The 23,019-nt window shown below is 48.0% G+C and overlaps 4 protein-coding genes across 4 annotated transcripts; 2 read left to right on the top strand and 2 right to left on the bottom strand.

Annotated features, from left to right (window-relative positions):
* Nucleotides 1–4,539: 4,539 nt before the first annotated feature.
* Nucleotides 4,540–5,702, top strand: PtA15_6A794 (uncharacterized protein; the record flags this gene model as incomplete). Its single annotated transcript, XM_053170535.1, has 3 exons — nucleotides 4,540–5,284; nucleotides 5,378–5,497; nucleotides 5,602–5,702. The coding sequence occupies 3 exons, from the start codon at nucleotides 4,540–4,542 to the stop codon at nucleotides 5,700–5,702; spliced, it is 966 nt and encodes a 321-aa protein (XP_053021717.1).
* A 5,946-nt stretch (nucleotides 5,703–11,648) lies between these two features.
* PtA15_6A793 (uncharacterized protein) lies at nucleotides 11,649–13,456 on the bottom strand (the record flags this gene model as incomplete). Its single annotated transcript, XM_053170534.1, has 2 exons — nucleotides 11,649–11,703; nucleotides 11,820–13,456. 2 exons carry the CDS (start codon nucleotides 13,454–13,456, stop codon nucleotides 11,649–11,651), a joined length of 1,692 nt encoding a protein of 563 aa, XP_053021716.1.
* A 321-nt stretch (nucleotides 13,457–13,777) lies between these two features.
* PtA15_6A792 (uncharacterized protein) lies at nucleotides 13,778–14,571 on the top strand (the record flags this gene model as incomplete). The annotated part of the gene is made up of 3 exons (XM_053170533.1): nucleotides 13,778–13,893; nucleotides 14,008–14,266; nucleotides 14,338–14,571. The coding sequence occupies 3 exons, from the start codon at nucleotides 13,778–13,780 to the stop codon at nucleotides 14,569–14,571; spliced, it is 609 nt and encodes a 202-aa protein (XP_053021715.1).
* Nucleotides 14,572–15,467: 896 nt separating this feature from the next.
* PtA15_6A791 (uncharacterized protein) lies at nucleotides 15,468–17,756 on the bottom strand (the record flags this gene model as incomplete). The annotated part of the gene is made up of 9 exons (XM_053170532.1): nucleotides 15,468–15,526; nucleotides 15,627–15,644; nucleotides 15,770–15,978; nucleotides 16,051–16,148; nucleotides 16,230–16,349; nucleotides 16,425–16,665; nucleotides 16,762–17,063; nucleotides 17,152–17,616; nucleotides 17,727–17,756. The coding sequence occupies 9 exons, from the start codon at nucleotides 17,754–17,756 to the stop codon at nucleotides 15,468–15,470; spliced, it is 1,542 nt and encodes a 513-aa protein (XP_053021714.1).
* Nucleotides 17,757–23,019: the final 5,263 nt, after the last annotated feature.

Raw genomic sequence — 23,019 nt, 5'->3', positions numbered from 1 at the left:
ACCCCCATTGCCTTGTCTTCACCGGTGAGTCCCTTCTTTTTTGATATACCTATGTTAGCTTATGTATATATTATTACTTGCTCTCAAAGATGAAAGTGGTGTATGTCTGGATGGCGTAATTCGTACTTGGGGTTGGGCCCTAGTTGGGGAGCGGACATCAAGACTTCCGGTGGTGCGGGCAACTCATTGATTCAACTTGATCCCCGCAGTGGCCCTCAGTGGTCTGGTTGCAATTATGACGCAGCAAGAAACTGTCAAGCATGTGGATTTTGAGCACTACCTTGAACATATTTTGGTGAGTCTGGTTTTTTCCAATGATTGCCACTTATGACATCATTCTGAATCTGTTGTGCGCTTGAAGCTTCCAAGCATGAATCCATTTCCAGGACCCCGTAGCGTGCTTGTGATGGACAATGCACAAATTCATCACAATGGCCAAATCGAGGAACTTGTTGAGTATGTTGGCTGTATACTTGTGTACCTTCCTGCCTACTCCCCCGACATGAACCCAATTGAAAAGGCCTTCAGCGTCTTAAAGGCAAATCTCCAATGATATGGCGGAACTGACGGGGAGCAGATTGAGGCCTTCACCAGGCTTACCTTCACTCCTCAGCTCATGCAAGGCCTTTTCCAAGGCTCAGGTTACACTGACTGAAATTTCATTTCTCTATTTGTATCTCTTCTTCCTATTCTTATCAATCATTTAGAATTTAAAACTATCAGCAGATACATTGATAATGAACTACACACGGAGAATTTAAAACTATCATGGAGGCATTAATCACTATTGGCGGAGCCATTGATCATGAACATTATACTGCAACAATTATTGCTCGTTTGACTCAACATAAACTGCTTACAATGGACTCACTCATCACTGATGAAGATATGCAATCAAAGCTTTTTGTTTTGCTCAATTTGCTAGACTTCATTCATTCATTACACTTCATGATGTTTTGCATGTTTGTACCAAAAAAGTTTAAAAAGGAATGTAAATAAGTTTGAAAAGGAACTTGAAGAAGTTTACAATACAAACTTGAAAAAATATTCTACTCATTGGGTTCTAGAACCACTCATCAATTGATGAGCATACTTCTTACCTGAGTAAGCTATGGATTGGGCTGAACCTTCAGGAATACCTTTTTTGTGGAGCTCCTCCACAGTGAAATGGTTGAACATCGTCCAGTGTGTGATCCCAAGCGCGCGCATGCCATCGTGGACATCAGGGGAATTCGGATCAACATGGGTGAATTGCAAGAAGTCATCAATGGAACCCATGTGGTGTGGCAGAGTCATAGGTGACAAAGCCCCCGCTGGCTGGTCGGGGGTGGTTGGCATATTCATTGAGGTGGTTGGCATCTTCATGGGGTTGAAGAACATCGCTGGGAAATTGAATCAATGAGTTGGGACTGGCACCGACGCAGGCAGAGGCGGCGGAGGTGGTGGTTCATCCCCCTTGGTCTTGTACTGGAACTGGTCTGACTTAGGCGGAACCAGGAGGGTTACTATGCCAGGATTATTTCTCTTTCAAACTCGTGGGCAAAGTCAGGTCGCTGCATAAATTTAAGAAATTCAAAGAAAAAAAACTCACAATTGCTTTGGCCCACGCGGTTGCGCGGCCCATATTCAAGCAAAAGTATTGATTGGAATCCTCCAGATTGATGTAAATGTGGTCTTTGCGACTTCCAGAAAGGTGCTCTGCAGGGCCATGAATACTTATGAGCTGGTTGACCAATTTGGCAACAGAGGCGGCTGACTGGGCACCTTGAGAGGGTCCATCGGAAGGGGTGGTAGAAGTGGAGGCTCCGCCATTGCAAGCCGTCTTGAGGTGGTTGTATGCCGTTTATTTCTATTATTCACACAAAAAATGAGATAATGAGCACAAATGACAGCTTTAAGTAGAAATAATGTACAGCTTACCTGAGCAACAACATTTGGATCTTGCTGGACTAAGCGACATACAATCTGGCGGTGTTCTGGAGTGCCCTCAGCCACCATGATGAACTGTTGGAAGACTTCTGGAGAGTCGAGGCGCTTTTTCTGGGCAGCTGCAAAGCTGCCTCCATGTGGGATGATCAAGTACCAAGTGATCTTCCCATCATTCTTGTTTTCTTCAGCAAAGATTCCAGCGTCCTCGTCTTCATCATTGTGAATCAAAGAAATTGCAGCAGCCTTGAAGCTATCAACATTGTAATGATGAGTAGGCCAATTGACAACTAGTTTACCCACCTTGGGGACAACTCTGTTGTATGCTGGAGGATTGAGGATGAGGCTTCTTTGCTTGCAAGAGTTGCATGGAGAAGGCGGGGGGGAACAGGGGACAAAATGAATGAACTCAATCCCAATTTGAACCTCGATGCGGCCAGAGGTTGAGTCTGAAGAAGGACGGTGTTGGCTTTGTTGACGGTGTTGGCTTTGTTGACGGTGCTGGCTTTGTTGACAGTGTTGGCTTTGTTGACGGTGTTGGCTTTGTTGAGAGTTGGTAAGGGGGCTTTGCTGAGAGTTGGTAGTTGATTCGGTTGATCAGTCCGTGGCCGGTGATACTGGTCCAAAGAGTGATGGATCGAGGACGGATTCCCTTCACTGTCTTTGCACAAAGGCTTCACGGCGGCGATTGCGGAGTTCAACTAGATGTGCAGTTCCATCAAAAGTGCCCGGCACATGGTGCTCCAAGGGTGGGGTCAAGGGGTGATGGAACCATTCTTTGTATTCAGATGGAGAGATGGAACGACTGTGTGATATCCTGAAGAGAATGAGATTATCAGTTTGAGAATGAAACTGATGATGGAAAAGAACAACTCATGTGTGTTGCATTGTTCCAACCGGTCCAATCGCATGAGAAGGTTGATTTGAAGACTGGATCAATCTGGTGGTGACGTTTTTGGGCTAATAGTACCAGACATTTATGAGTTGGTGGCTGAGTAACATTGACAAGCAAGAATTAAATGGACTTACATGGGTAGTTCCAAGTGTCCCGACGAAATTCTTCTGGATTGGGCGCACTTAAATCTTTCCAAAAACGTGGGTGATCGATTCAAAGACCGGATCGATCTGGTGGTGATGGTGAAGGTGACAGTGACGGTGATAGCGGCAACAACGGTGACGGTGAGGGTGGTGATGGTGGTCGGGTGTGGGGGATGGCTGGGCGCTTGCGGGCCTGCAGGCATGGTGCTGATCCCCCCATGATCCCCCGTGCACGGTCCATCTCTGCTGCGAGAAGATTGGCAGCTGCAGCATAAAGTTTCAACGCAAGCAACAAAAGTCGCAAGCTTATGTGGGTCTGCTGTAATTGAACATTTGGGGGGACTCAAATTCCAGGTCCCAGGAGTGTTTTTTTGGCAGGGGATTTTTTTCCTGGAAATGCCGACCTGGACCGCTTCCTGGAGGTGGTTTGAAACCCCCTAATGTACTCTTTTAGAGTGCTGGACCCCCGACCCAGTCGGGGTTTTCCCCCGCGTGGCCCAACAAGTTTTGCGGGCTCTGTACAGTAGAATGCAAGCTTAACAAAGCCTCACTGTGAGAGCCCCAAAGGGGCAGCCCCGCAGGGTCTCTGTCTCACAGAGAGGCTTACCTGGAAAAACATGTATCTGGCCTGAGAGCCCCAGGAATATCCGCCTGTATCAGGCTTTTTTCACATTTTCCTTTTTTAAAAATCAACCGTTCATCTGTTGAAGTCGCCCCTCGGGACTTAAGAAGTGCTCAGCATTACGCTTCTTTTGATGCAATTTGAGCCTTGTAGCTCCCAATATAAGGCCTGATCCTTCCGATTGAAGTTTCCAATCACGGAGGAAAAGTGGTCGTGTGGGGAGTGAGATTTACTGTACAGAACTGTACAACTCTATTAGTCATCTCAAAGGATTCTTGGAAAGTGAGCTCATTTGAGCCCATCTCCAGCTCATGGGAGGAGGGCAAAGGTGGCATGCTTACCACCAATTTGAAGAGGAGATGCAGGTCTTTCACCGGTTCAAGAGGCGGGCAAAATGCCCTCTGGGAAGTGGGGGATTTGGGGGCACAAAGTTGGCCACCTGCAAAAAACACCAACTGCACGCGGGGCTCTCACGCCAGGAATCATGGATTGCACGCAAGTCCCTCCCTGACGGGAGGTCGCACTTCGTGCGAGGCGCTTCGCGCCCCTGCCCCCCGGCAGGCGAGGGACTTGTGCTAAGTTCGAGTAGAATGCCGCGCGCAACTGTAGCACGATTCTCCATGGTCTTGTGCATTTTTTGTCTTGAGAAATAGTGCTGCTACAACAACTTGAAAATTGCCATTTTGAAATTCTCTCAGGCCGCGGGGTTCGGTAACTCACTCCTTCGGAGGGTCTCTTCGGAACGGCATCCCCCCTTCACATAGAGAGGGACTTCGTTGAGTTAGCCAAATGCGTGATAATCCCTGCGATGAAGCTGAAGTGGTGTTGTGACGCGTGGTGCGATGAGGGTTCAGCCTGACGCGTCAGCTGGGTGTGTCTGGGTCTGGGCCGGGCAGCAGCCAGGCAATCTTTGAACATCAACCAGCCACACTGCACTTCCAATACCTCCCTCCATGGCACCGGCCCTACCCCCACCAGCACACCAGCAAGCCACAACGAGCACCCCCGCAACACCCAAGCGGGTCAGCGTCTTCTCGGCCAACTACAATGTCCCTCCCAATCCAGTCGGCTGGTCGATCTCCAAGACGAACCGATACCAGAGTCCATCCAAGAAGAGGCAGTTGGTATTCGGAAGCCCACCCGTTGCCCGGACACCCTCCCGCATGGCCCTTCCGACCGTACCAGCAACGCCCAGAGCGGACATCCTCAAACAGCTGCCTGAACCAATCCCAATACCAGAGGTGAGAGTGGGATATGACCCCGACCTGAGAAATGTCCTGTCCAATCACGAAGAATCACTCAGCAAATTGCTCGATCGATACTCAAGACTCAAGCTAGATCTCTCCCACCAACTCAACGTCGAACTAGCAGAATCAGAACATCAACGAACAAACGCGAAATGCGAGCTGGCCGTCATCCAGAAACAACTCTCAGAAACGGTCGAGTACAACGAGAAACTGAAGAACGAGCTGGTCGCCGCAAGGAATCGGCTCAAGAAGCTCACCGACGATCGGCGCGAAATGGACCTCAAGTTGGGCGAACTTAATCACGTCTTCGCGGTCACAAAGGAGAAATTCGCCGGATTGGATGCGAAAAAAACTCAAGAAAAAGTCCAGCTCGGGCTCGTCATTCAAGACACTAAGAAAGAGGTCGAGCTGTTGGAGGAGATCACGGGGCTGACTATTCTGATCATGGGACGTAAGTCGAAGATCGCTCAATCCCCTTGTTGAGCAATCGACAAACTTACTCCTGGTTCTCCCTATCTGGCTTTTTTTTTTTGCTTTGCTTTAGCTGATAGGCTGAGATTCAATTTCAAGCTAATCGATATGAACGCGTATGACAGAGTGTTTTTCGTCGAACTCGATCTTGCCGAGTTTGATTACAGGATCGTGTCGATTGACCCGCCTTGCAGTGAGCCCAAACCCGCCCCATCCCCCGCTTCTTTTCTTTCTTCATCAGACCACGATTGGCCCTTCTGCTCAACCGACCTGATGCAATTGTTTCCTGTGTCCCAGCCGAGATGAATTCCATCCTCAAAAAACTAAACCAGACGAGAAATTTCAATCGATTCCTGTGCGATGTCAGGCAGGCTTTCAAGAAATCCATGAAGCCTTGATCAGTCTCCTCCTCCTTGTTCCTCTCCATATTGCGTGCGTGTTGATGATATGTATACCCGAAGTAACCCTCCCATCCTACATACCTGTATTACACCCTCACGCTTTCGTATTAATTGGGGCTTTGTACATGTTCATCATTGGTCACACTAATAACGTAGCGCGTTTTTTAACATGACAATGTAACGATCATCGGATCTGCTTAGATCCTTGTAGACTTTTAAATGTGTTATTACCCCCCCCCCCCCCATCTTCAATCGAGCTCCAGCGGACGTAGTACATATTGAACACCAGATGGAAATTTCACCCTTGGAGGGCCCCCTCTTCAACATTAGCGGTCACAAAAGCAGCAAATTTCAATCCCAACCACCGGGGAAGCTTGGGGGGCACTCCCCAGGGAAGTGCCTTACGTTGAATTTTTTTCATAACTCGGTGCAATGTCTAATACATCATGTGTATAATCAAACATGAAATGATATACAACTATATATGAAGTATCCATAACTCAGCTAGAATTCATCTGTAACTCAGTAGTAACTAAACTGGGCCACAGAACACAAAGTGTCTGTAACCACTAAAGTGTAAAGCACCACTTGCACGCTGTTTGCACCGGGAGGTGAAGTCAATCTGAATGGTGTTGGAACCATTTCACCCTCCTGTACCCGTTGCTGTGGCCTCAACAGAATGTGATTGGTGTGTGATTTGCCACCCTATTGTCCCTTCTGGTATGAAAAGTGTCAGATTTGTCACCCTATTGTACATGCGTACAATAGGGTGACAAATCAGAGACTTTCCATACCAGCAGGGGAATTCTGCTGAGTAAATGAGGGTAAAATTTAATAAAAAATTAGCTGTAACTGCCCTGATGGACTACACCAATCACAAATTTTTCAGAACAGAAAGGCATTTGCAGCTGAGCAATTTATGAACTGTGTCATCCTCATGTACCCAGCCAAAGTACAGTTCTCCTGATCTTGTGCAAATACTAAACACTTTTGCACTTCTGATATTTTCTTTATCCAAATCTAGGCAGTTGTGTTTCAGGCATAATATATATTTGATGAAGGCAGTTCACCCCAATGTAAAAAATTTTGGAGATGCAAGAACTACCTTATTTTGAAATGTAGAACTTAAGTTAGGATTGACATGAACTTGACTTCAATTCAACAGAGTTGAATGATAGTTCATGTCTAATGGTTACATATCACTCCAAATTAGATTGGTCTATAGTTCTTGCCCATTAATTGAACAATTCACCATCACATTGTAAGGACTTCTGCTCCAGTTCAGACAAAAAATAACCCCAAATTCAGTTTTGGAACTCCCTGGGGAGTGCCCCCAAAGGTTCCCTGGTGAAATGAGAATTTGGTGAGTCACTTGCAGCTCTGTGCACCCAACATACCTCTCTTGTAATGTTGTGAGGCTTTCATTTGGAAAATCACCCTGATCAATCCATATTAAACTCTCATGATGCTCCACAAATTAAGTGTGCTTACAGCAGCCAAAGGAAATGAATGGCCAGCCAGTATTTTTGGGGGGACTCAAACTGCAGGTCCCAGGAGTGTTTTTTGGTAGGGGGATTTTTTTCCTGGAAATTATGATCTGGATGACTTCCTGAAGGTGGTTTGAAACCCCCTATTATTAGTCTGTCACAATGAGAGTTCTGGTGTTCTTTTTGATATTGCTAGCTGAGGACTTAAAGTCAAGAATTGCTGAACACATTCTGTGGAATGCACCACACCTGAGACAACAGTGGGCCGCAATGCTAAACTACGCTATTTTAGCCCTAAAATTTAGCGTAGCGGCAAAAAGCGCCAACCTTTTTTGAATAGCGTTAGCGCGCTGTTAGCGCCGCTACGCTTCGCTAATTTTCAGCGGCGCTAACAGCATACCAATTTTTGTTTAGCATTAGAGCTGCGCTACAGCCGCTACGTTGCGCTAAGGCGCTTTTAGCGGAAAAAAGGCACTTTTTTGCCGCAAAAACGCTTTAGCGCAGCATAGCGCACGCTTTTGCGCCTTGCGTGCTTAGCGTTAGCGCAATTGCGCGCATCTGCGCTAACACTACGCTAAAATCTGAAATAGCTTTGCATCCTTTGCGCGTAGCGTTAGCGCAGATGCGCGCAATTGCGCTAACGCTACACTAAAAAATAGCACATTTGCGCTGCGCTACGCTACGCTAACAGCTATGTTAGCGTAGCTGACCCACTGTTGCCTGAGACATGGATGTATTGTTACTCTCCAGGGTGGTACAGGTACCCTTGCTTTACTCCAATAGCAACATATTCCCAGTTAGGCCCCCAAGTCATGGCACATCACATCACCTTTGCTTTTTTGGATGGTTTCATTGGTACTGGTCATTGAGCAGCTTGATTCCTTCAGATGACAGGTCTATAACATCAACTTGATGAGCCTGTTTGCCACTCTTGTACCTGTTTCTCATATAGCCATTTGTGGCCTGCTTGTACTAAACTCTATCTTTGCCTGTTTCTTTATAGCAAATCAAGTACATTAGCTTACTAACTCCAGCTGGAATCCTCATATTCCAGAAGCCTTCCATCAGCATATGGCTGGCACAATGGACACATCACCTAACATACCAGTGGCCGAGTTGGATCTCTACCTTGAAGATTGAAGAACAAGACCCCAGATCCAACAATGCCAATTCCAAATTTGACCTTCTTGGCTGGTGGAGAATGAACGCTGCACAATTCCTGTCACTATTGAAGATCGCCAGAATGGTACTCATGGTCCCAAAAACATCATTGGCATCCAAGTCAGCTTCCTCAACTGGTGGACACATCCTGAACAACTACCAACACTGTGAAATAAAACTCAAGAAACTGCTGCCAGTTGACATGCAATATTACAAAGGTGCCTTTGTAATATTGCATGTCAACTGGCAGCAGTTTCTTGAGTTTTTTTTCAGTGCAAATGCGCCTGAGTGAAGAATCAGTCAAGGCATTGATTTGCACCCAAGATTGGATCAAGGCTGGCAAGTGGGCAGCCTTGAAGTGAATTTTCCTTTTTTTCTGCCTCATTTCTTCATATTTTATCTCTTTTTCTTTTTTTTTTAATTGCCCCTCCCTGGGTACAAGGTACCTTTTCAAAGGCAATACAAGTTGTTTACAACGTATCAAAATTCTAAAATAGTACTTTTTGGTTTTTTGGATGGGGCCTGCCAATGGGCCAAGTGCTCAAAGGGCTTGGGTTGGTTTGGCACTTGAGATGAAGTGGCCCAGCCCAACCCCTCCAGTAAACTCCTGGGCTGACTTGGGTTGTCACGCCTACCTATATATGGAAAGAAAATTAGGAAACAACTTGAGATTTTCTTGATCTTCATTTCTCTGTAATGTTTCTTGAGTATGCTGAGCCTTATGTCTTTGAAAGCCTGGATTGCATCATTTAAACTTGGCCCTTTGGCTAGATCATGGACATAAAGGGTTTTGCCAATTCAGAATTGATAAATTGATTTAAATTTTGCCTCAATGAGATTGAGAATGCTGGTGATCATTTCAAGAGACCTTCTAGTTTCTTTTGAGGTTTGCAGATAGACATTGATGCACAAGATTCATGTAACTAGGGTTGGTGAGCTATGTGTTTATAGAAAATTTACCCTGATTTTGGGCCCAAGCAGGTATGTGGTATGCTGTTATGGGGTATAGCCACCAAAAAATCCATTTTGGCCTGCACCAGCTACCGTGAAATGAAACTCTTATGTGGTATGGGGGGTTATGTGGTTTCATGAGTATGCATTTTGACAGGATTGACTGTGAGGGAATTGGAATGTTTGGTGATTCTTGAAACCTTTGAACATGGTTGTGCATTCACGAAGCATTAGTAAAATTTGAAATGAACAACTCATAAAAATATATAAGAAGATCATCAAATGGCAACAGAGATACCAAGAAGGCCTTGTTTTTAATTTATATATGGGAATTGTAATAATGTAGATTGATGGGCCACCTGCTGAAGGTTTGGTGCAATTTATCAGGTGTAACACACGATGCCATTCAAAAAAGGTAGATCATTACACTTGTGATATACCACTAACAAACAGGGCTTAAAAGTTGATGGATGATGCAATTCAATTTTCAAAGGGCTTTTTTTCTGGATCAATAATGAAATCTTATTCTGGAAACACAATAAGAATCAATGTAGAAGCACTTCTATGTATGTCTTGAACTTTGGAAAGGTGTTTGCTGCAAACATAAAAAAAGATCATGATATTAGTTAGCTGTATGTGTCTGTTTTGGGGGATGGTTTGAATCATGAAACTTACTGGCTATTTGTTTGCATTGTGTATCCGAATTGCCCAAGCAATTCCCATAATCCAAAACAGCACAAGGGCAGAAAAAAGCCCAACAGTATCTTCTTTTTCTTTAGTCTTCAAGCCATTACACTGAGCGTGATCAAGGTGTGCCTCTGAGCCGCATGGACTTGGAGCTACTCCAGGCGGCATATCTTCAGCCATTATCCGCCGGTTTTTAAATGGATTTTTCACTTGTGGGGGTGCCATGTGGGGACCTGGTGAAGCTTCCAACACAGGGGGTTTTTGAGAAAGGTTTTCAAGCCCATTGTAATGAAAAGCTGCAAAGGCACAGCTGATCAAAAGGCATTCCAAAACTATGATGATTGTCTTCAACATATTTGTAGGCTTTGCTTGCTACTCAAATTTTGTATAGCCGGAATTTTGAAAGAATAAGTCAGTTGGAACTTGGCTTGACTGTTCCTAGATTACTGGGAGAATTTGCTGTACTGAGAATGTGGTTTGAAAGATGATTTAGGTGATTAAATAACCTCTCCAGAGATACCACAAACATCAGTTTCTGCCAGAATATTGTGCCTGTCATGTTGCCTGCCCACAGTCAGTCTATATACATAGGTGACATGTTTCACCTCAAATTATTTTCCTGTCTATGCCTTTTGCCTATCCTGTTTCAAGTCCTCTGTTGCCAGTAATCTGTCATCTGTCAGATGTCAGATGTCACATGTCATCTGCCATTTTTCCTGTTCTTGATCATCCTCTGTCTACTGCCTGTTACTGTAGTTTCCACAAGATCTTATAGTTTAAAGAACTTGTTGCTCCACTGGAATCCAGATTATTGATTCAGAGAATTTGTCCAAAGATCTGAGCATGCCTCCTCAACTGAGATCAGCAAACCTCAGGCTCCTGATCAGTCAATTTGATCTCCTTTCATCCTCACACTCATCTGATAGAAACTCAGAATATACCCTAATCTCATCAGTTTCATCAAATAGTGGGGAATTCTCAGCATGTGACAGAGGCCCCACCTGTATCAAGTTGGGGAAATGGTACTCCAGGCAATAGCAATAACTGTAGTATTTATTGTATGTAAACATATTGGTCCTGAAATACCTATTGATTACACATTCTCAACCTTTCAATCTGCTCAAAAGGTATTGTTGTGTTATATAAATCCATAAATGAGTCTCCACTCTTACAGATTGCTCCAGAAAACAGGCATGTTTTTTCCTGGTAGATAACTATACAGCAAGATTGTGGGCATGTGTGTGTTTATATTTGATGGTTGGATAACTGAAAGAGATGGAGATACCAGTGACAGGCAAGAGAAAGAGAGAGAGAGACTTCAAGAAGATGACGTGTTTTTTTGGGTGATGTTTTTTTTTGTCGGAAGCAGCTGTCTTCTCCGCCAGGATTTCTTCAGCCTTACAAGTAAAAAGGAACACCAGACCACCAAACCAAACAAGGGGAAAAAAAACAAGGAAGAAGATTGCTCGAGAAAGTGTGCGTGACACAAGAGGGGAGGCCAAGAGGAAACAACTAAGATGTAAACCACGAAAAGATTTGGATTGGAAAACACCATAGGCCTTTCTCGTATATGTATGTATCTCCCAATCCTAGATCCTTGTTGCGTCTCTTTCCCTCTCGTTATCCCAACCATCCAGATGCTTCGAGATCGTTCGACCTATTTCCCTTGTCGCTTCTTCAACGTTCGCCTAGCTTTTCTTCTCTTCTTATATCTACACATCCAAAAACCCACCCCATCAAATAATCATCAAAATTTATTCTAACAAGGTATAGCAAGAGAGAGAAGCATTGAATGGTCATTATGGGAGGAAGATAGGGGCGGACTGACTTGTGAACTTTCATCTTCCTCTTCTTCTTTCTAAACACGCTGTCCAAGTTTATGACAAGACCAGTGCCAGTGTGATCAGAAGGAGATTGCTGGAGGGTAGCGGAAGGGTCGATGATGACCATTGGCATTGAAGCGCCGATGCCAGCATTCGATTTCGAAGGCTTCTGATGAGGATCCCGAGTTTTGAAATGTTTGTGGATCAAGAACTCCCCGAAGCGCTCGAGGTTTTGGAGGATCGACTTAGGGATGGTCTCGATAGCGAGCTTATCCTTGATGATCCTTTGACTGTACTTGATAATCTGAGTCAACTGTTCGGTGTTGAACGAGAACGTCTGCCCGGCGGGGGTGACGCCCTGGAAGGACGAGATCCGCTGTCTGGAGTGACTGGTCCGGCCCCGACGGCCAGAGTTGATCGCCCGGTCTTGGCCTCTGATCGGTGGGAAGGAGGCCGTGAAGTCTTGCAGCTTCCGGCTCGGTCGACTCTTCGTCTCGCTGTAGCTTTCCGCCGCCGCCGTCAATCGGGAATCGATGGCAGCCCAGTTCACAGCGCTTGGCCATCGATTGGACACCATGCCTGAATGTAAGAACCTTGCGGCTTGCATGGTCAACGATAGCTGGTCCTGCGGGAGCCGGTTGCTGTCACCCGTGCTGGACGAAGAAGCACCCAGGTCTTCTGAGGCAGGTTGCTCGGCGTTCTGTTCGGTCTTGCTGTTTGCTGCTAAGCCGTATGGGTTGAGGAACCTGAGTGCTCGTTGCCGATCACGATCCATCTGGGCCTCCTTTTCGGATTGGAATGTTCCCAGACTTTCCCGTTCCGCGGATCGGGCATCTGGTTTGGGTGCAGATAGAGGACGGGTCTGGAGATGATCGCGGGTGTCTGGCTGCTTAGGCTTCGGCTCGGGAGGTGGGACGAAGGCTTGAGAGTTAGCAAGACAGCGCTTGAGGGCGTCTGACCAGGCTGGATGGACCCCATCTGGCTCGGCGATGAGGTAGGCACTATACGGGTCGTTGGTCGACCACATCTGACTGTCCAGCTCGCTGTCGTCTGGGGCAGGACGGGCAGAGGAGGGGTGAGGAGGTTTGAAGGCGGGATCAGAGGGGGATCCGGAGGCGATGAGAGGATAGTCAAGGTCGTCTGGCGAGTCTTCGATCGAGGATGAGGGCTCTAGATCGGTCTCGAGCTCCTGCTTGGACTGCTTAGACTCGAAGGTGATCGACCGACGCTCGGTTGGGCCGAGTTCGATCTCTAGCAAGGGCCGTTGGAGGGAGAAGAACAGGTCGAGAAAGAGGGTTGTTGGTCTGAGATGGGCTAGATGGTTGGAGGAGAGAGGCTTGAAGGGTAGGGCCAGCTTGGGGAACAAGCCATACTGCTTGGATGGGGTTGACTGGGCCGAGCGATGGCCTGCGCGACGCCCACGGCCAGAGATGACGATCGGCTTGGGATCTGCGCTCTTATCGCTGGTGGGTGAAGTTGAAATTTGGTGATCGGGGTCCGAGTCGACGCTCCCACCCGACTTGGGTTTCCTGTCGCTCGCTGAGGAGTACGAGCGAGCCTGGGCAGCGATCCTGTTGTTGATGCTGGTCGGCTTGAACGATGTCCGGTTGAGGACCGATGATGGTCGAATGTGGGTCCACATTGGCAGCAAACCAACCAGTGGGCGGCCTTCCTGACGAAAACTGCTAGAATAAACAAGTCAGGATGATGAGCTTCTTGATATGAGGTGTGTATCTGATATCATTGCTCACCAAGTGTATGGTCAACAGCCTGCCCCGGCCAGTCGCCAGGCGCCAGACTACATCTACTAGCACACATGTCAGCCACCTGTCACAGACCCTTCACCTCCACCCAGGAGTCAGGAGCAAGCCAAGACTGAAAGACAGGAGACTTCTGCGCTTGATCCCTATAAATATTCACTCTTGCACGCCTACGATCCGGTCGAACCGGACGAGCCGCCATCATGTTTTACGTGCGCTCTATCAGAAATATCGGTAGATCCTGGAGCATCAGCAGCAGCCGAAACTTCTCGCAAAGTAGCATCCGAGCAGGCTCTCATCAATTAGTGAAAATTGTACCGTCCGTATGTTCTCCCTCCTCGATCCTTTCCAAAAATTTCTCGAGGGGAATCATTCGATTGTATATACCCGCTTCTGGTCTCTGATTTTTTACGTGCTGTTGACATGTCTTCAGGTACGATCGATCGCAGATATATTCGGTAATCGTCGATGTAAAGTCGTACCCTGAATTCATACCCTACTGTCTCTCCACGAGAATCATCGAGCCGTCCACCGCCCAGGACCAGAACCAGGTCAATTTGGCTGCTAGTCATGAAGAATCTGGAAACGCATTCGAGGAACATGAATTCGAGGTGTTCACTCGGATCGGCTACAAGGGATTCGAAACTGACTACCATAGCCGGGTGATCTGCCAACCATTCGACTCGGTACAAGTACATACGTCCAGCTTTACAAACCAGCGAAGAGACAGGTTGTTGACGACCAAGCCTGCACATTTTTCTAGGTCATTGCAAAGCCTTCAACCACCTTCACAAAACTAACCACCACCTGGAAGCTCTCTGATCATCCCTCATCATCCGGATCGTCATCTTCCGATAGACTCACCCGAGTCCAACTAGATCTCTCTTTCAAGTTCAAGAACCCGATCCATGAGTACCTGCTGACTGACGAGCGGATCTGGAACAAATTCAGTGGGATGGTGATCAAATCGTTTGAAGATCGATTGGCTTCTCTTTAGAACTGCATAAAGCTCATCCCATCTGGAAACGGAAAAGGGCCTGTCAATTCTCCATCAATCTTTGGATTCCACCACAAATACTCATATATTTTTCATACTGTAAAGGACTTGCATAGGATAATCTAGATACATAATGTAATTTATGTGTTACCTGGGAGTGAAAAGGCTCCACGAAGGGGGAAAGCCCTTCAGTAGACTGGTATATGAACTACTATTTTACCTTGTGGATAGCACTGTGGCCTCAAACAAAAAGATCAAAGGTGATGTTGGGGCAAAACAAATGTTACAGGTGAAGTAACGGCGGTTAACCAGCCAACAGTTGCTATGTGGCCACTAATAAACACTGCCTGAATTGTAACTACCTAAACCTTGTTTGAGGGGAGTTGGTCGGAAATCTAATCAGGACTCATCTTCCAATATCATGGAAGTCTCTGAAGGACTGTAGAATTATTGATTGTGGACAAAAGGCCAGATCGCAAAGCAAAGAGAGCCCGTACTTTTAAATGGAAACGAGCATAAAAGACTTGGTTAGAAATACAACCACAAATGTGATTGTTTTTGCTCAACTGTCAACAAGGGGTAACCAAGAAATATATACATATTGGATTATTCATAATGTAGATATCATAAAAAAATGTGTACTAAAAATGAAAAGCCCGCCGAGGATCTCTGTGGTGGTAAATCTGTGGTTCCAAAGACAGAAAAAAAAAAAAAATGCATATAACGCATTAAAAACAGAGTAATAAAGAGGTGTGGCGAGAGCAGGATGCGATAATTGTCTGTTAATGAGCTTGAGAAAGTAGAAATTTGGCCAAGATGTAGAAGCAGGACGGAAAAGAGAAAAGAGCAAGGTTTTTATGTTGGTCGGATCGATGGGCAGAGAAAAGAAAGAACGGTCATTCATTGTGGGCCTTCAGATTGAAATAAATGAGCATCCCCATGCAGATGAGAAGGACTGGTGCGATGGAAGTGAGTCAAGAAAAGAGAAAATGGAGAGTAGAAGACATGAGCACCGAATGTGATGAAGGGAATCAGAGCCGAATGGAGACACATACCACAAGCTAAACCCGCGCCTGGATTTTCGAGAGGAAGAGTGGCACATATGGATGAAAACAAATGGGACGTCAAGAGGGTGAGACTACTGGCAGGAGGCCTGGGTGGGTGCGCGGGCAGGAGACTGAAACAGTTTGAAACTTACAAAGGATAGCAAACTTGTACCTGGAGAAGCAGGAGCGGTTATCCTGGATGGCGTAGGACAGGTGCGGGCCGTAGGAGAGACGGTGGCAGGAGGCCGAGTTACTCTCGAGGTCGGCGATGTTCTCGGTCTTCTTGTTCTTCGAGGGCCGGTCGCCGATCTTGAAGCGGATCTTGTTCCCCTTCCTGTCCCCTTGCGCCGGGCCCTTGTCGCTGGAGACGAGGGTTATGCTCAGCTTGGCGGGCTCGCGGATCTCTGCTGGGGATGGGACGTGAGCGACTTACTCGGCTTCGTCGATCCCGTCTAGGCTGAAGCTCACGCTCGACGAATCGTCTCCGCTTGCGCTCTCGTCTGAAGCGTACCTTGCGCGACTGCAGGACAGCTGGATCAAGTGGAAATCCCAATCAACCAACTCTTGCAGACGTGGAGCGGGGTCGGTCAGGGGGAGGGAGCAAATGCTTACACATCTCAGATACTCATTCAGCTCTTGCAGTTCATCTTGCATCTGCAGGAACAAATCGACCTTTGATTTGATGAACAGGCTAGATTTCCGTGCTTCTGGATAGGAAGTAGAAGACCGAACCTGCCGCAAAAGAGAGCGCAGCGCCATATGAGCACCACGCGTCACTTGACTAGATCAGAAGAAGAAAAGGCGTACTGCCAAGTTGAGGATCTTTTCGAGCTCGTCGGAGTAGAATCTCGACGACCGAGGATCGGCGTCGATTTGGGTGAGCTTCGAGAAGAGTTGGTAGTTGCTCGAGTCGATGCTATTGTTGTCGGCTAGGGTGACCGCGCTGTGTCTGCTGCTCTTCGACCCGCCCCCGCTGAGTTCTTTCGTCCATTCGTACTCGATCTGGTTGGCGATGATCTGCTTTTCGTCTGTCAAACGAGCAATCAATCTGGATGTTTGGAAAGGGTTTTTGTTTGAAAGCGTTAGTGGATTGGCAGGGGTTTTTATTTTTCACGATTGTGTATGTGTGTGTGTGCTTGCTTACCCAGTGACTAGCGATTTTGCTCGCGACGTCAGCCCGTGGATCTGCTCGACCTTAAGACTGTCTTCGATCTCAGGCGTGCTTAGCGTCCGCCTCCTCTTCTCGATCGACTGGCGATCGTAGTCCTCGGAAGACTGGGGCGACTTCGGACGATAGGTGTTCCGGAGGCCAACCAGGTCTTGGACCACCTCTTGGCCGATCCTGTCGTACAGAGCCGCTCGGAACGCGGCGTCGTTCGAGAAGCTCGGCTTGTTTTCCAACAGTTCGATCTCTATCGCGTCTATCCGTGTAGATAGTTGGGAGACCTGGTAGGAGAAGATCAGCCACTGGAAAGCGGTTCGGGTTCTTCAAAGAGCGGAGCCTATGGATGGGCAAGAGAAACGGGCGCTCAACTTTGTTCATGAATTGGCCCATGTCCAACGCTTCGGCAGGGTGAGGGAGACTGGCCTTCTCAGGAGGAGTATCGAAGCGGCCGGAAGCGACGATGGGACCATCGCCGAAGAAGTGTTTGATGAGGGGGTCATAGTCGCCTTCCAGAGTTCTGCGGTCGTCCTCCTCCTCCTGCTGCGACTTAGCGGAGCTGCTGCTTCCGCGGTACATGCTCCTCTTTTTCTCGCCTTCTCCGGGCTGCTGGTGGTCGTGGGCAGATCCAGGGGAGTAGTCATCGACGACCAACACCGGCGTCCGCGAAGCCCGTCGGGCATGGGTTGTGGGACTCAAGAGTCTTTCGACATCTTGGCCGTCTGTGGCATCCGGCTCGCCGCCCGAGGGCTGGAAGCGGCTCTGCCTTCTGGTGTTGTCTGCTTGCATTGCTAGTGCCTGGGGGGGTAATAATCCATTGGCCTCTTGCGATAGGTGCTGTCATGATCAAAACCCGCGAATTGTGAGGCAGACGGGTCAGCTTGAAAGTATCACTGATTTTGACTGGAGGGATTCCCAACCACAATATGGGAGATGAAAGCACCCACGCGCAGGGTAATAATACGTTCTCTAGCCATGACGCTAGTTTATTTTGTTCGGGCGGGGAGGCAACTTATGAAAAAAGATGGCAGTCGGAGTACGATGGGCGGGATGGGGAGATGTGCAAGCTGGGGTGGGATGGTATCTCCTCGGCACAGGGAAAGTTGGAGGGTATTTTATGATTTTTCAACGCTCTTTCTTCCCAGATCCCTGATGGTTCTGATAGCGAAAGTTGCTTTTTTTTTATGTACCTGCGCATTTTTGTTTGTTTTCAGTTTGTGTTTGTATGTATGAGGGAGAAGCGCACAACGTGCAGACACTCACTCGGCGTGGTCTGGTTGGTGGCCTTCCTTGGGGTCGACGGTGATGTTTGCCTACCGGAGGGGTTATTTGGGCGGTGTTGATTTGGTGGAGGAGGGAGGTAGAGACGTCTCTCGCTTGTTGGCCTTCTTGTTTGACAGGACTTTTGGTGTGGGACTGGGCAGGAGAGTGTATTTGTGCTGGCAAGATATGTATCCAGGGAAGGTCAATCCCAGCAGCAGCGATAAGGCGAGTCCCGGGGGATGTCCGTTGGTGATAAACAGTGCTGGTGATCCGGAAGAAGGCTTCTCTGTTTTTTTTTTTTTTTTTTTTTTCTTTCTTTTGCTCTCTTTTGGGATGTTGCGGATGATGAAGGTGTGAGTGTATGGGGAAGTGTATGCATGGGAGATGGGAGCCGCAGGCCATGGACCCATGAGAAGAACAGGCTGAGGGATGATTTCCGGCGACTGCCCATCCGGAATTTGAAATCAGCTCATCGCCTGCTGCTGATGGCCAGAGCTCGGGCTGATTAGCAAAGCCCAGATGGCTGTGGTTGGGACCCACACATGTGGACATCCGTCTCGGAGCAGGCCCCAGCGGAAAAACACAAGTCTTGGCTCCTCGAGTTGTCCGCATTCCGCTGTGTCACTCCAGCACAAGCACCCCCGGTCAACCGTCGCGGGTATCCATCCATCCGGCCGAGGTCTAGACCGTGGCGCCGGGCACATGTCCAGGCCGGTCCGACCGGCAGCACATCATTGCAATATCCTGTGTACTCCCTGGCCGGTTGCCGCTGCTGCTCGGATCAATGGGACTCGGTATGTAGTCGCCTCCCCTTGGACTATGTATTTGTCGGCGGAGGTGACGGGATAGCCGATAGCTTTCTATATGTGTGCAAGTACTGCACCGCTCGGAACACAAGTCCACCCTGGGGGCGAGGTGGCTGTGCATGCAGCACGGGCGCTGCCGGCAGACTGCCTATCCACAACCTGAAGGCTCCCGGAGCCCAGGGCTCTGCACCGAAAGGCTTTCTTCCTCGGATATAAGCCAGAGACTGAGTGTGGATCATGACATGCCCTGCTGCTCACCGTGGAGTGTATCCAAAGCGACATCCGCCGCTCTCTACCCTCCTGTGCGTATCATCGTCACTGTGCTCCTAATGACACTGGGACTGTATCCCTTTTGACACAAGGACAGCCGTGTTCTGCCGCAAGTCCATAATAAGGAAGCTGCGCGGTTCAAATATGCCAACGGTTTGATTTTACAACAAACTTGCAACACTCTAACAAGGTTCGGCGGCTTATTTTGAAAGAGTACATACTTCCACTGTAGGATCTTGCTTCTGAAGCAGAGCTGCCCACCAATGATATACCAACACTTTTTAAGATTAAGTGACCAAGGACCATTTTAGGGCCTCATGTACCATATTTATATGGTGCAAACATTCAAAATTTCAGAATTTATTTCTCTCAAGTTAAGCTCACAGGACAAAAGCTGACCATCACCAAAACCCAGCTTGAAGCCCTGAGAGGGAGGAATTTTGACCTCCCTCTCAAGGCTTTAACTTTTAGTTTTCACTTTTACCGTTATGACATTAACGCAGCTCATTCCCAGTTTGTTAATCCACTGTCATATATATTATCTATTTTGTACTGATATGACATCATTTCCCCAAATCTCCTTGCAGCACAAAAAATGGAAAACTGATGCCTTAGATTTGATGCTTTCCAAAGTGTTCAATCCAATAATAAATACCACAGGTCAGTAGCTTTATTGTCAACAGTCCTACTGGTCCTCCATTGATATTTTTAATTTTAACTTTTCCTTTACTCAAATCTGTGAATACCATATTTCTAATATCATCCTACTAGTCTGGTATATATGATTTGATCATATTCTGCCTAAATTTACATTTTCTCTTGAGGGGTGCCAATCTGGCTCTGAAAGTATCTACTTGAAGCGTGCAGGCATCACTAGGAGACAACCTGGAATGACTCTGTTGAATGTTGAGATAAATCTGGGACAGCAGAGAGGAGTCGATGGTGTGTTGGAAAGGATGATTTATTTCAATGACAAAGAGAAAAAGAGAGAAGAAGAAACAGAGAGAAATGACTAACCTGGGACAGCAGAGAGGAGTCGATGGTGTGTTGGAAAGGATGAAGAAAGGCTTTCCAACACAAGCTGCCCCAGGTTAAATACACGAGTGAGAATGAAAAAGAAGAAGTGAAAGACATGTGACATGAAAGTGAAATGAGAGATTGAGGCAGGAAACAGAAAAATGAGATGAGCACTAGATGCGCATTCTCAACACCCCCTCTTGCTGAGAACTCAAGTGGAAAAGAGATGAAGCTACTGAGGACAGGGAAAAAAAAATTTGGAGATACAAAAAAAAAAAAAAAAAAAAACTACACAACTCCAAACCGGGCCCGGTGTTTTTCCAAAAGAACTCGGGAGAGGGGTTTTGTCAGCATATCTGCTAGCATGTCGTGTGTCGAGACATGGAAGATCTTGACTCTTGAATCCTTAACGCATTCCCGAACAAAATGATACCTTGCATCAATGTGTTTTGTTCTTGAGTGATGTTCGGGGTTGTTGGCTAGGGCTTCGGCCCCTTCGTTGTTGACATGGAACGGCAACGCTTCTCGAGGACGAAGGCGAAGTTCAGTGAGGATGTTCCGAAGCCAAATGCCTTCCTTGCAGGAATCAGACAAGGCCTTATACTCAGCCTCTGTGCTCGACAATGAGACAGTCGCTTGTTTCCGAGATTTCCAGGAAATAGCACCATCACCAATCCTGAATGTGTACGCAGATGTTGAGCGACGATCCTCCCTATCTTCAGCCCAATCTGCATTGGAATACCCACTACAGACAAGAGACCCGCCGAGCCGTAGACGAAGGTGTTTGGTGGACACTAGATAGTTAAGAACCCTGACCGCTGCTGTCCAATGAGAGGCGGAGGGGTCCTTCAAGAATTGTGATAGCTTGTTCACGGCAAAGGAAACATCCGGACGCGTGCATTGCGCCACCCATAAAAGGGACCCAATGATTTGGTTGTATGGTCCCGGAGAAGGTTGTTCATTTGGTTGTCTCCGGCGAAGGTTCTTGAAACCGGAATCTGTGGGGGTCGAAACAGAGGTTGGACCGTTGGGGAGGAACCGAGGAATTAAGTCTTCAATGTAGTGGCACTGTGACATGAAGAGGAGTCGATTTTCAATATCCCTCGTGATCTTAATCGACAAGAAGTGGTGCAACTCCTTGTCCGCACCTATCGTGAACAGAGCGCCAAGGGATTTGATGAGAGAATCCACGTAGGTTGGTTCGCCGACGATGGTCAGGTCGTCCACATGTACAGTAACCGCTGCTATGAGTTTGCCGGCCTCCAGACGGAAGTAGAGAGTAGGGTCGTACCGAGACTGAGATAGACCCAAACCCACCAGACCAGAGTGCAGTTCCTGGTTCCACTGCCGGGGTGACTGCTTGAGACCGTATAACGACCTCGAGACTTTGCACACGTAGTCAGGATGAGCCGAGTCCTTGAAACCGACCGGTTGCTCCATGTAGATCGGCTCGTCCAGTCGACCGTTTAAGCAAGCAGTTTTGAAGTCGACCTGGCGACCTTTCCACTTCTGGACCGCCAGAAGGGTACATATCAGGCAAAGGGTCTCCATGCGGAGGGTAGGAAAGAAAACCTCGTCGTAGTCGAGGCCCTGAACTTGGGTGTAGCCCATAGCAACCAGGCGAGCTTTCAGCTTCTGAATAGTCTTGTCCGGACGGCGCTTGACTTTAAAAACCCATTTAGATTTGATAATCTTTTGTTTGTCTGGCCGGGGGACCAAACTCCAAGTCTCCATTCCCAGGAGTGACGAAAACTCCTCACTAGCAGCTTTCAGCCAGCGGTCCTTGTTGGGAGAACGCTGAAGTTGGCGCCAGGTTTTCGGAGTGTCGACATCCTCCGGGGCGGTTGCCGATTTGGACCAGTTTCCAAGGCGGTCGGGTGCCTTTCTGGACCTGTTCAAACGGCGGACCGGAGGAGGGGAAGGGATCCTAGGCGGAGAAGGGGGAAGAGGAAGCGAACTAGGGATGGGGTCTGAAACTGCAGGAGGAGAAGGCGGCGAGGCGGCGGGAGCAGGGTTCGCAGCTGACGGCTGGGGACCGGGAGACCTAACCTGAACAGGAAGTGAGCCACCTTGCTCTCCAGGAGATGGAGAAGCAGCGGGAGGAAGAGGAAGAAGAGAGGGAGGGGAAGACGGCCGGAGGACCGGCGAGGGAAGACTCATTGGCGAGGGAGTAGACTTACTGCCACCAGGATATGACGCCTCAGATGGTGAAGATGGCCCGGATGAAGCCGGACCGCGGTGCTGGTTGAGCAGAGCGTGAATAGAGGCCGTGAGCCTTCTGTCGAACCTGTTTCCCAGAGGCACATTCAGAGGTGGGGACTCAAGAATGGAGGGACGAAGGTCGGGAGCTGAAGGGGGAACGGGTTCAGGGCGTGGGGACGGCTTCAAGGGGGGGGACCACGGGATTTCTACGTTGATTGTGGGTGGGGGGCCTACTGGACGATGGTCGTAAGGGAACACCGAATCGTCGAACAGCACGTCGCGAGTTTTCAACGCCTTCCTGGATTCCAGATCGAGAACCCAGAACCCGTTTCTGTCAGTAAGATAGGACAAGAAGAGAGATGCCCGAGCTTTCGGGTCGAGTTTAAGTCGGTTCGCCTCGGGTACTTTGTACCAGACCAAACAGCCGAACGGGTGAATGTCAGCCAAAGGAATGGAGTCAACTCCAAGGACGGAGTTGGGGGAGACGAAGCCAGAAGGAGTAGAAACGGGGACAGAGTTGAGAGAGTAAAGGATGTGACGGAGGGCGTCGACCCAGAAAGATTTCGGAAGCTTGGAGCCCAAAAGCTGACAGCGTACCAGGTTTCCAATAGTCCGGTTAGCTCTCTTGGCGACCCCGTTAAGCTGAGGGGAGTGAGGGGGACCCATTTGATGCTGAATACCG

The sequence above is a fragment of the Puccinia triticina genome, chromosome 6A, assembly GCF_026914185.1.
Source record: "Puccinia triticina chromosome 6A, complete sequence".
In the NCBI taxonomy this organism is placed as follows: Eukaryota; Fungi; Basidiomycota; class Pucciniomycetes; order Pucciniales; family Pucciniaceae; genus Puccinia; species Puccinia triticina.
This window is presented reverse-complemented; position numbering and strand designations above follow the sequence as displayed.